The sequence below is a fragment of the Ctenopharyngodon idella genome, chromosome 17 (assembly GCF_019924925.1).
Source record: "Ctenopharyngodon idella isolate HZGC_01 chromosome 17, HZGC01, whole genome shotgun sequence".
NCBI lineage: Eukaryota > Metazoa > Chordata > Actinopteri > Cypriniformes > Xenocyprididae > Ctenopharyngodon > Ctenopharyngodon idella.
This window is the reverse complement of record NC_067236.1, coordinates 5,516,378-5,529,780: the sequence shown is the minus strand read 5'-3', so window position 1 is coordinate 5,529,780 and position 13,403 is coordinate 5,516,378. Positions and strand designations below refer to the sequence as shown.

The 13,403-nt window shown below is 38.1% G+C and overlaps 1 protein-coding gene across 8 annotated transcripts in view; it reads left to right on the top strand.

Annotated features, from left to right (window-relative positions):
• ehbp1 (EH domain binding protein 1) overlaps positions 1-13,403 on the top strand; it is a 150,212-nt gene that overhangs the window by 76,552 nt on the left and 60,257 nt on the right. For all 8 annotated transcript variants that reach the window (XM_051867816.1, XM_051867818.1, XM_051867822.1 and 5 more), the window contains 4 exons: positions 349-397; positions 6,780-7,655; positions 9,562-9,603; positions 9,689-9,829. In XM_051867816.1, coding sequence (XP_051723776.1) covers positions 349-397; positions 6,780-7,655; positions 9,562-9,603; positions 9,689-9,829 — 1,108 coding nt within the window. The remainder of the gene's footprint in view (positions 1-348; positions 398-6,779; positions 7,656-9,561; positions 9,604-9,688; positions 9,830-13,403) is intronic.

Sequence of the window (13,403 nt, the reverse complement as noted above, 5' to 3'; positions counted from 1 at the left end):
GCCCACATCAAGGTTTAAATGACATGTAGTGAATGCTTATAATAAAACCAAAATGAAGGATATTGTCCATTTTTAGAGTAGCCCACTACTGTTTCCCCAACTGAAGAGGAAAGACCCCAGGCACACAGTGGGTAGGGTGATGGAGAACGAGAGATGAAACATTTAATGTGTTGAGTGGTTGACTAAAGGGTGTGTGTGTGTCTAATTTTGCTTGCACTCACACACACTCTATTAGTTGTGTTGATTGCAGAGCTGTGAAATTGCATGTTACAGTTCTACAGCCATTACATGAGATGCATATTTAAAGCTAACTCTCTCTCTCTCTCACTGTTCTTTCCTCCCTCCTAGTGACTACAAGGCCCTCAATCCTCAAGATATTAAAGAAAACAACAAAAAGGTAAATGCTACACACTCTCTTTCTCTATCCGTTTGTTTGTGCATCAGTAATCCTCCTCATAGGTGATTTATTTTGTTATAAATCTGATTCACTCCCACCCAGCGTTCTCTAATTGCCACTTTCAGAATGCGGCTCCCCTGCCGACACTGATGGAAAGTGTGTGTGTGTGTGTGTGTGTGTGTGTGTGTGTGTGTGTGTGGTTGCTCGTGTTTGTGTGGATGGAGTAAGTCACCTGGGAGTCGTAAGATAGCATCATAATTCATAAACATGCTATAAATAAACTTTACAGGCTTCTCCACAGAGAGAGAAGAAAAGGGGGAGAAAAGGAAGAGAAATAAATGGATATTAATCACACACTTAGAAGAAAATGCAGAACAAAGGAACACACACACACACACACACACACACAGGTTTGTTTTGCTATCAAAGTGAGGACATTCTATAGGCGTAATAGTTTTTATACTGTACAAACTGTACATTATATCCCCCTACACTACCCCTACTCCTAAACCTACCCATCACAGAAAACATTCTGCATTTTTACATTTTTAATAAAATATTGTTTAGTATGTTTTTAAAGCTATTTTAAATGAGGACTCATGCAATGTCCTCATATTTCATGTTTACATCGTAATACAAGTGTAATACCAATGTGATTATACATTATACGTCAAACACACACACACACACACACACACACACACACTGTAACTTGTGAAGAACTCCCATTAACTTCTATTGTTCTTAAATGAAGAATAATTGCTACACCCGACTCAAGCCCTTATAGACTTTAGAAATATTATATTATATTATATCGATGATATGAACTTGATATTCACTACCATTCAAAAGTTTGGGGTCAGTAAGATTTTTTAAAATGTTTGAAAATCTCTTAAGCTCTTATTCTTATGCTTCTATTGGAATATATTTTAAAAAGTAATTTATTTCTGTGATGGCAAATACTGCGATGAATTTTCAGCATCATTCCAGTCTTCAGTGTCGCATGATCCTTCAGAAATCATTCTAATATGCTGATTTGGTGCTCAAGAAAAATTATCATCAATTTTGAAAACAGTTGTGCTGCTTAATTTTTTTGTGGAAACAGTTTCAGGATTCTTTGATGAATAGCAAGGATTTATTTGAAATATTTTTTTTGTAACTGTGCCTTTACTGTCTTTACTGTTTCTTTAAAAAAAAAAACACTAACCCTTAAACTTTTGAACGGTAGCATATAAACCAGAGCGCCAGCTCAAATAATGATGACGGCCATACTGCAAATTTAATGCAGAAGTTCCTGCTCCTGCAGATCTGCCTTTCACACACTCTTCCTGTAATTTTTTTTTTAGCAGAACTCAAGTGCTGTATTTATCTGCTTCAGGTAGATTTTCATGAGCACAGTTTATCTTTTTTCCATCACTTTTTCCCTCTTTCTCTTATTGTTTTACATTATACCTTATTCCCTCCATGAAGAATTTTCAGTGGGATGTGCGCAACGAATGGGCTTTGAGAGAGAGAGAGAGAGTGAGGAAGGTGTGGATATTGCTGTCAGCTCTCAAATGCCTGTTTAAATAAACCGCCAGGTGGCTGTGCCAACAAGGATTACTCCAAGCATCTCTCTTCCTCTCTCAAAACACACACACAATGCACAGCAGCGTACAATACGAAACAAATGTATATTTGCTGAAGAGTTGCTTCCTGGATTTGTTTGGAATCTATTTGGATTTGTGGATGTATAAAACTTAATTCCTCTGTAATTCCGCTCCATTGAACGATCACTGTATTCTGGAGCGCTGCAGATTAACTCTTATTTCAGCCCTCAGATTAACTCCATTTAGACTTTATTAGATGTTTAATGTGCTCTCCTTTCCCACCATTCCTTTCATCTGTTATCACTTTATCCCTGCACTCAATACCTGCAGTCACTTCTTGAGTTCATTTCCTGCCCTCTCGTTCAGTGACTATCATATACGCAATTTTCCTCTCTCCGACACAGCAAAGTGTGCGTACTCTAGCTCTCTTTCAACGATAAATGACTATCCCAAGCTGAGGAGGTTAAGAGCACTCTCTATACAGCCCCAAACACACACATTTATATAAACTGCATTCATTTCCATGTGATAGAATCAGTGCGACCCTCTCTGGCCCAGCCGTGATTGCAATAATCTCCATTGAAATATGACAGATAAGAGCAATCAATAGCGGAGGGGAGAGGAGAGGACGGTTTGGTCATACAGGCAGTGAAAAGAATTATTTTCTCTGTGTGTGTGTCGAGAGAGAGACTAGCAGTAATTTCCCATGATATCTGATCTGTGCGTGCACGTGTGCGCCTGCGTGTACGTGTTCCTGTGTTCCTCGATAAATGTGCAGACGGGGGGAAAAAGCCCCTCTGGCTGTGTGTGTGACTGACAGCGATGGATACCTGTCAATCATTCAGCGATGTCATTCACAAAACAAAATGCTTTTCATTGTCCGTTTAGCGTGGGGGAGGGGCCGACAGACTGGAGCAGGAAGAGAAAGTCTTAAACACACAATCGCACAGTTCACACGGGTTATTAGTGCTGCTGCATCATTTATACACAGAAAGAGCAAACAGCACATTTCTGTCTGTTGAATAAATGGGTTTGGTAGATCAGAAGTGTGAATTTTAGGGTTAAATCATCTGGACTTGCTTGCTCAGACACACTCGCACACAAACTGCTGTTTACATGGTGTATTTATTTTAATCAAGCATGATTTGCTGTTTTGAAGACTGGAGAAACACCTTTTTTTCCCCTCTCCCAGGAAATTGGTGCTTCCTGTCAACAGACATTAATACAAACACTCTTTGTAATCAATATAATTGAATTATATTATTTTTAATAATAAATTTAATTACATATAATTTTATACTTTTTCAAATTTTCTATTTTATACGCTTCCATTCAAAAGTTTGGGGTCAGTAAAAATGTTCAAAAGTAATTTTTAAAGAAATGCTTTTCAGTAAGAATGCATTAATTTGATCAAAAGTGATAGACATTTACGATGTTATAAAAAAAATCTATTTTAAATAAATGCTGTTCTTTTGTTCCACAAAAATATTAAGCAGCACAACTGTTTTTAACATTGATAAAATAAGAAATGTTTCTTAAGCATCAAATGAGGATATTAAAATGATTTCTGAAGGATCATGTGACACTAAAGACTGAAAATTCAGCTTTGCCATAACAGTATACAGTATATTACATTTTAAAATACATTAAAACACAAAACACATTATTTTAATTTGTAATGCTTATTCATAATATTGCTGTTTACTGTATTTTTTTTAATCAAATAATTGCTATTTATGCTATAATGTCATTAAACTGTCCTGCCAAAAACTGATATACTGTCATATGCGAAGGAAAGCAATCAGATTTGGACTAGGGATGCACGATATATGGGCCATCATATTGATATTGGCCGATATATGTTAATTTTTAATGTTATCGTTATCGGCACGATAAGACAATTTGGCCGATATATTAAAGCCCATAAATAATGGATTATTTCCTTCAGCTGAGACACTTCAGATGCGCACTATCCGCCATTATGGTTTTGAATTGCTTGAAATATGATTGAAATCACTTCATAAAGGCTACGTAATATTATAATGAGAAAATTATAATTGTGTGCTTGGGACATGGCTTTTAATGGTGAGACTTTTGTTTTTATAATCAGGCTCTCAAAAATGATATAAAAATTTAGATTTAGATTTATTGGCCAATATATCAGCTTTCAAATATAAAGTTATATTTATGTAAGTTAGTTATATCGGTATCGGCCAAAACTTTCATATCGATGCATCCCTGATTTAGACCACATTATTCTATGGTGTGAATGTAGTTTAAGTTTAAGAATCTCAATCAGACACTTAAGTTTCGTTCATTCCACCAATTATTCACTCTTTCTTTAGAGTTAAAACCCAAACAACACATACCTGCAGACTCTTTGTTTCCCACCCTTCTTCGTTCCCCTTTTTTCTATTCAGCTGTCTGTACCTTACATTTGCCTTGCTCTGCAAAGCTCTGCGTCACCATTGTTAGCCTCCAGCAAACAGGAAAAAGAGAAGGCACGAGAGAAAGAAAGATGAGATTAATTGTAAATTGAGAATCGGCTTACCTTTGATTATCCCTCCTCTCCCTTTCTCTTGCTTTCTCTCTCTCTCGCTCACGCCAATAAAGGGGACAAACCTGATAAAGTCAGTAGATGGGTAAGCAGCAGAGGTTGAGACAATAGTCAACACTCGTCAACAGGCTGAAATTCTCTCGGCCATCAGCTCAGCTCTGATAGCAGTTCTGATATGGCGAATCTGGGGGAGGGCGAGACAGAAGGCTAATTTGTAGGCTTTTCTTTATACTGTTGTATTCTCAGATTCTTAAGAGAAAGAGAAAGTAACTTTTCTTTCATTCATTCGGTGGATTACTGTGATAATGTCAGCCAGTTTACTTTCACTTCTTCCTTCCATTTCTCTCTCTCTCTCTCCCTCTATCTCCCGATCAGGGATTGAGTTTGGCTGTTTGATTATCTGCCTGTTCTCCTCAACCGGACAAATCAGTGCAATTATACTCACTGCCGAGAGAGAGAGAGAGTGACGGAAAGGGGGAAAAGTGAGGGAGAAAGTGAGAGAGATGGAAGGAGAGGGAGTGGGAGATGTATGCGATAAGACTGAGGCAGGATTAGTTTAGTGTTTCTTGGTATCGTGCTCTCTTATCATGGAGAACCATCCTTGACATTAGCTGTCACCGCCTGCCGCATCCTACTGATCCCAGCTTGTCTTATCCCAAATCTAATTCCTGCATGCACCCTACACCCTAACTGTCTCTCCTTCCCATCACCCTACAACCTTCTTCTTCCCTTTCACCCTTTACCCTATCATTCTCTTTTCCCCTTTATCCTATACCTTGGTGTTCCATCCCACCCTACACCCTGTTGTTTACCCTTTCACCCTACATTCATTTTCACCACTCAAACTGCACCCTGTTTGTCCCTTTCACCTTCACTCTACCGCTTCCTCACTAGTTTTGAAGTTTACATTTTTAGCCTACCTCACATTTTACCCTACTATTTTCTCTCTAAACCATACCCTTCCACTTTACCCAATGTAGTCCAAATGAACACCTGCCATCCTCTAAATACAAGTAATACAAGAAATTGGCTTTGATAGATAAATCACTAAAAGACATTCTGGCATGTTTTTTAAGAAAAAGTGGAGTGTTAAAAATATATGTATATATTTAATTAATTAATTAATGTAATATGTTTTGTCATTTATTTATTTATTTAACGATTGTCTGACCCAGAATTTTTTATTTTATTTTGATGAATGATTTGGTTGACAGGTTTTAATTTTATTTTATTTTAAAAATATCAGTTTATATATCTATTGTTCTGTCTATCGTTTTGTCTATCATTCTACTGTTCTATCATGTGTCCTATCATTTATTAGTTTATGCATTTATTCATTTATTTTTATAGAACAATTATCTGACCCAGATATTTTTGAAGCATGATTGTCTGACCTATATTTTATTTATTTATATCTCTTTAATTTTTAAGAATGATAGTCTGAACCAGAATTATTTTTTATTTATTTACTTTGATTTGTTTGACATGTTTGATTTAATTTAAAAATATTATAGCAAATAATGTTGTCAAAAGTACCGACCGTGATACCAAGTCGGTACTGAAATTTTAAAGATATGATGCTTTGAGCGCTGTTGAGCAGATTCGTAAACACCTCTGATTGGCCTTTGTGTTCACTGGCCGGACCGTTCCACTGATAGACACCTGCTTTCAAACGCTTCCGCTTTCAAAACACTTCCATGTGCTTTCAATCGCTCCTGTGTGTTGATCATTGTAGCCAATCGCAGACATATCTGATGAGCTTGTGAACACAAAGGCCAATCAGAGGTGTTTACAAATCCGCTCAACAGCACTCATAGCATCATATTTTTTAAAATTTCAGTATCAATTTGATATTGCGGTCCGTACACTATCAAAAAAAAAAGGTACGGCGCTTGCTTGCCATTTAGTGGTAAGTAAGGTACAAAGATGTACCTTTTCACTTTTGTAACTTAGGGTACTGCCCCACTGACAGCGCCATACCTTTTTTTCTGAGAGTGTACTTTTGACAACACTAATAGCGATTTACCCACTATTGACACAAAGTACATTTGCCCTTCAGATACAATGTTGTTGTGTTTTAGTGTGTTACGAAGGAATGACGTAAATGCATAGATTTTTTTCTCTTTGCTTTTCTGGTCCACCAGTTCTCGTTTTATTTACCCTTTTTCATTTGATACTGTCCTTTATTTTCTGTGCTTCATTTGTTTTAAACATGATCTTTTTTGTGTGTCTGCAGGCATATGATGGCTTTGCCAGTCTGGGAATCTCTCGGCTCCTAGAGCCATCTGACATGGTTCTGCTGGCGATCCCGGATAAGCTGACAGTGATGACGTACCTGTATCAGATCCGGGCACATTTCAGTGGTGAGGAACTCAACGTTGTGCAGATCGAAGCCAACAGCAGTCGTAGCACGTACAAAGTTGGAGACTTCGAAACAGACACAAACAGTTCTATTGACCAAGACAAGTTCTACGCCGAACTCAACGACATTCACCGTGAGCCCACTGATCAGGGTGCTGCAGCAAGTAATGGTGAGCATGGTGAGAAAGAAGAGGAAGTGAAGTCAGTCATGACAGGCGGGGGATCTGGTTCTCTGTCCGTCTCCTCTGGGGAGATTTTAAAAGAAGTAACTCCATCTTTACGGGCGTCTACAGCAGACCGCAGCTCTCCAGCAGCTCCCACGATCACAGAACCTCACCCACGACCTGCCCAGAGTACCAGAACCAGCCTGGAGACCTCCACCAGCCAACCTCCTGCTGCTGAACAGAAAAAGCTCCTCAAAGCCGATACACTGGACATGGGTGACCTGTCTCACAGGCTGGAGAGAGAAAAGGAGAGAGGGCAGTCGGGTGGGTTGACCACCGCTGATACCAGAGACTCCAGGGAGCAGCACAAGGCCCCACAACCTGGCGAAAAACAAACTGAATCTGGGTTGCCAATGTGGCAGACCGGATCTTCTCTAGCAAACACACACAAACTTGGCTTCACGTATAACCGAGACACTGATCTTATCAAGAAGAAGAGAGCGAGTTTGCGCCACTCTGAATCTGACAGCACATCAGACAGCAGTGCCCAGACCAACCACACGCACGCACCCGTTAAACACACACAGGTAAATGTCAACACACACGCATGCTTAGATATGCACATATATCTGAATACAAAATGACGTCTGTCTGTCTGTCATTCTATAATTCTATCTATCTGTCTTTCTTCCTGAAGTCTATAAACCTTCATTCTGTCTGTCTGTCGTTAAACTGTTTTGTTGTTCTTTTGTTCTCTCTATCTTTCTATCTGTCTGTCTGTCATTGGTTCTATCTATCTATCTATCTATCTCTCTCTCTCTCTCTCTCTCTCTCTCTCTGTAGTTTGTTCTGTCATTTGTTCTATCATTCTACCATTCTTTTTATCATTCTTTCTATTGTTTTATCTTTAAGCCTTAAAACTTCAGAGCCTTTAAACTTTTTTTCAAAACTTTTACATTTTTCTGGTAAAAAAAAACATCACATAGTGTAATGAATTTTTTTTTGAATTTCAGTTAATTTTCATTTTACTTCCAATCAAATTGTAATTCCGCATCATGTTTGCTACCTCAGTTGAAATTCTATTCAAATTCAGAAGTTGAATTTGATATTTAAGAGGCATTCTCAATTCAATTTCACACAACGCTGGTTCCCAATATTTTGGATATGATTTCCAGCCCTAGAAAGGTCATGTAAATTGTAATAAAAAACCCTAAATGATCATGGAAATTTCTACTTCCATAATCTATTTTATTTGTTCCAAAGTAATTAAAAGGTTAGTTCACCCAAAAATAAAATTTCTGTCATTAATTACTCACCCTCTTGTCGTTCCAAACCCATAAGACCTTCGTTCATCTTTGGAACACAAATATATTTTATATAAAACACAAAGATATTTTTGATGAAATCCAAGAGTTTTTTTTATTATTATTATTCCCCATCGAAAGCAACATAATTACCACATTCGAGGTCCAGAAAAGTAGTAAAAACATTGTTAAAATAGTCATGGTGACTACAGTGGTTCAACCTTAATGTTATGAAGCGACGAGAATACTTTTTGTGCGCAAAAAAAACCCAAAACAAAAATAACGACTTTATTCAACAAAGTGTGGGATCCATGTTGAGCAGTGAAAATGACCAAACCGCACATGACAAATGGTCCAACACAAGCAAGTCAACACCATCAAACATAAATACACAGACACACACTTTCAGGTAACAAACACAGATAGATACACATGCGTGTTAAATGAATAATGCCCCGAACACTCCCAACAGAAAAGCAGTTACAGTCTTAACGGAAAAAGCTGGCATATAAAATCAAAGCACATAAAACTGTTTGAAGCTTTATACATGTTTGATATTTTTGCCATTTTGTGAGACGCCTGATCGGCACAGACAGCAGCCGTGTGTCACTCGGAGTGGCATGTCATTATGTACGGGCCGTCCCGCCTGCAGCTCTAATACTGACACGGGTTATAGCGTGTTCCGCATGAGAGCCTCTCCTCATCTATACAGCGTGCACACACACACACACACGCAAACACACACACACACACACTTGCAGGTATTGCAGCACAGCCAACTTTTATCACACACTCTCCATGTATCACTGTCATTTCTTCCACTGAATAACTTTCCAGCTTAGATTTGTCCTGATTTTATTTTGACATGTCATCAAGGCCTCAGCTGTGGCTTGAGGTGCGTTACCATGGTGACAGTTACTTGACACCACCTTAAGTTTGCTGACACTTCATTTGGTTGTTTTACTGAATGTGTTGCACAGTGCAGATGCCCTCTCACCCACAGTGTTATATGATTGGGAGCAAACATCACTCTCTCTCCTCTCAGGTGTCAGAATAACAGCCATACCAAACTGATGATAACTTATAGTGTTTGGAAGAGATGCTACTCTTACACAGCATATAGGGGAATGGGGCATCTACTGATTTGTTCTTAAACTATATATTTTTTTTGTTGTTGTTTTTCTTTCAGGAAGTCGTAACTGCCCCAGTGTCTAACAACAATGAAGAGAAGGTGAAAAAGATCATGGTTATACAGATAAAAAGGGAAGCTTTGTTACACTCAAAATTAAATCAAAACCTCTTTCTCTCAATTGCAGAAGGTCCTGTCTCGTCAAGAGGAGCTGAAGGAGAGGGCCAGGCTGCTATTGGAACAGGCCCGTAGAGATGCCGCCATGAAGGCCGGAAACAAAAGCACCACTAATGCACAGTCGCCTACACACACTCCACAGATTATTGATGTGAGTTCACACACATACACACTTTTGCTTAAATATTGACATTCAGGAGCGAATTCTGTTATTTTACACTGCAACGTTTGAATTTTTCTTTTTTTTTTTTTTTACGATTTTAAAATAAATTTTTAAATTCCAGAATTTATATTAATTCATATTAAATTGCTTTATTTTAGTCCTTGCTTATAGACGAGGCAGAGGAAAGTTATCATTTTTATTTCAGCAAAGAGCAGGGCTCAACAATAAGGATTGCCCGAGTGTTGCTTGGGACAGTTGATGCATCACTAAAGTCTATCATTTGCATGTGTTTTTAAGCCTTGCCAATTTAAATATTCAAGTGCAAGAAGACATGAAAGAGAACTCAATACAGTAGTGTGAGAAGTTTTGTATGTGCATCTGAAGCACGCGCCCAGAAAGCCGCTTCTCAGACAGCGTGCAAATGCTGAATTGAGTTCTCTTTCACGTCGTCTTGCGCTTGAATGGACATATTCACACAAAATTACATCAAAAAATGCCAGGCTCTGCTAGTATCCTAGTAAACATAGTCTGTTATATCTTAAGTGAATATAAACAGTTGAGAAATAAAACGCATGTGTAACAGTATATTGGATCCGTGCAGATCTTAAAGGGACAGCAGCCTAATAAACCTGCTGCTGTCTTTGTTTTAATGTTAATGAAACAACAAAGGATAAAGAAAAGAATCACTCACTGCTCTTGACTGAATGACCTTTGTAACTTTAACAATTGTGGATGTTCCCAAAATTCCAAAATGGTAGTTTTCTTCAAATGTATCTCAAATATAACTGGGACAAACAATTTCATAAACTATTGCCAAGTACAAATGCACACCTAGAAGGTCCTTACCACAGCTCCTCTCAGGACCTGTCAGACAGGAAGTAAGTAATAGAGAGTAATATTATTCTATAGCCAAGAGCCTGCATGCCTGCATGCCAGAGTCTCTCATTTCACACAGGGCAAGTCTTTAAGGGTTACTCAAGGGCTCCAGGTAGTGATGTAGGAAGTGACCATTCAGAGAATATCAAACGCTAAATAAACATGCTCTACTGAGCTCAGTACTGCAGGACGGCTGACGCTTGACATCAAAAAGCTCAGGCCACATCCGAATAACATTTCAGTTCTCCTGACATCCTGTTTTAGGGGAAGAATAGTGTGAAACGCAGTGGCATAAACCTACAGAACCACAAGGGAGGGGTTTTCAGGACATGATGAAATATCTGGCGTGTGGCGGATTTATTCAGACGTTTTGCTGTATGAATTTTAAAAGGAAATGAGATGCCCTTGAATGAAATGCATAAGAAAGCAAAGAACAGGAACAGGAGGGCTCCTCAGTGTGATGCTGTCATAAATTAAGGGTTTTTTCAAAGAACAGTATTTCCTTTTCTTGTCGCCTCACCATCCTGCAAAAGTCCTCTGCGGTCTGATGAAGGGGAGATGGTCCTCATCCCGCAAATTAACCACGAATTAGCGTCTGTGTGTGCGTTCACAATGCCTCTATCCCAAGGACGATGTGCTAATGAGGCTTCAGTGCATTAGCCTGCCAGAATATTGAATTGTTTCACTTTTTAATAGAAAACATTGATCAAAAGGGAGCGTTGCTTGGCACGCTGGTAATTGTTAGTGATTTAGATTAGATTAGTTGATGTCTTGTTTTGATTAGTAGGCCCTGTTATCTTATCACTGGCCTCTGCATGAAGCTCCTCCGCTAAGAAGAGACTTTGCGCTTTAGCATGCAGAGGGAATATTTTAATTAAATTAAGACTTGTTCCATTCTTTCAAAGTGTAGATAGAGATGGAGGGGTGAAAGTGAGGATGGATGAGAAAGAGAGAGAGAGAGAGAGAGAGAGAGAGAGAGAGAGAGAGAGAGAGAGAGAGAGAGAAGTCATTGGGGTGCAGTGAACACATTAGCATGGGCTGAAATACTGTGTGCTTTTGTTTATTACTAACTGCTAAACATTCCTGACATTCAGATAAAAGATAGAGCAGGGAAGATTTGACTAGTTTTAGAGTTCATATTCAATGGATGGATGAAAAAAAGTTGAAAAATTTGCCTTAATTTACAGTTTCTCTTTAGACAAAATGGACCACAAAATTCCTTGTTAGGTATCTGTCTACTTAAATGCTCTCTAGAATGAGAATATCCTCTCCTCATAAATTATAATTGTGGACAGGCCTATTTCACACTTCTGAGTTTTTGGCTTCCGGAATGATCCACGCCGGATAAAAGTTTTTCCGGTTACAGTGATAGATAGCCTCGATCAGAACCAGCTTGAGAATCGTTTTCCGAATTAAATGTGATGAAAATGTTTGAACGGTCTTGGTGAATTATTGGTGAGACTACAGAGCTCTCATTAAGAGCTAAATTTAATAAATAATTCGAAGTGATGGCGGTTAAACTGGTTATATACTTCGTGTCTGTTTGGCGCGGATGTGCATTATCGCACTCCATGTGCTGTAAAGACAGTGCCTGCATCTCAACGTGCATACTATCCATCCTAAATAGTAGTCTATGTGACATTATTAATATTCAGTACTATTTAGGGTGGATAGTATGCACAGTGGGATGTATAGAGTGTTTTTCGCGATGTCCTGGGGAAATGATCAGCTGGCATCTCCCTTATCACGCAAGCCTGATCATCTGATTCATGAAACAGGACCGCTCGCACCCTGGATATTTCTGTGTGTATGTATAAACACTTCATTCATCTCTCACTCATATTTTCCTGTCGTCATCATCTTAAAGTGTGTATATGCACAGCATTATTGTGCTGTTGCAACATTAATGCAAAGACTGATAGTTGTGTACAGTGTGTTGTTGGAAATTAATCATGTCTTAGTTTAATCATTTTAATCGATTAGGATTAGTTATAACATATGCTTGAATGTGGGATGTAATGCCATATGAGATTAATACAAGCTATATATTTTTAAAACGTATTAAACTCACGACAATATTATGTATCTCACGACTTTATATTCCCCATTGAAGTATATATTGGGAGTTAATTTTTTTTAATGAATAAATTATATAAATAATGTTCGTCGTACGTGATACGATCGGGTGAATTGCTCAATGAGTAGCTGCGTAGCCTATACTGTATGACAGCTGGTAATATAAATCCACCTGCCGGTAAATTCGAGCAACGGTCTGAGTGACCGTATAAGCTACAAACAAGTAGAAAATAATTTCTTTGTAGATTATACAACAGCAACTTGGAAAACAGACAAAACAGAAAAGGTAAGAAGCGATATTTGAGAAAAGAGCATATCAATCTAATAGCCGTAGACCCATAGCGGAACTAACTTTACCCCGCGTCACGTGATTTCTGATTCTTGTGAAAAAGGCCTATTGTCAGTATGTCTTCGGTTACACTTAGTCATATCCCCCTCAACCATCAAATTTGTTATGAAGAAAGAAACTTATACTTTTAGGATACATTAAATTGATCAAAAGTGACAGTAAATACATAATTAACAAAGTTATTTTGTATTCATCAAAGAATCCTGAAAAAAATGTGAATATTAATTGATAATAATAAGAAGAAGAAATGTTTCTTGAGTA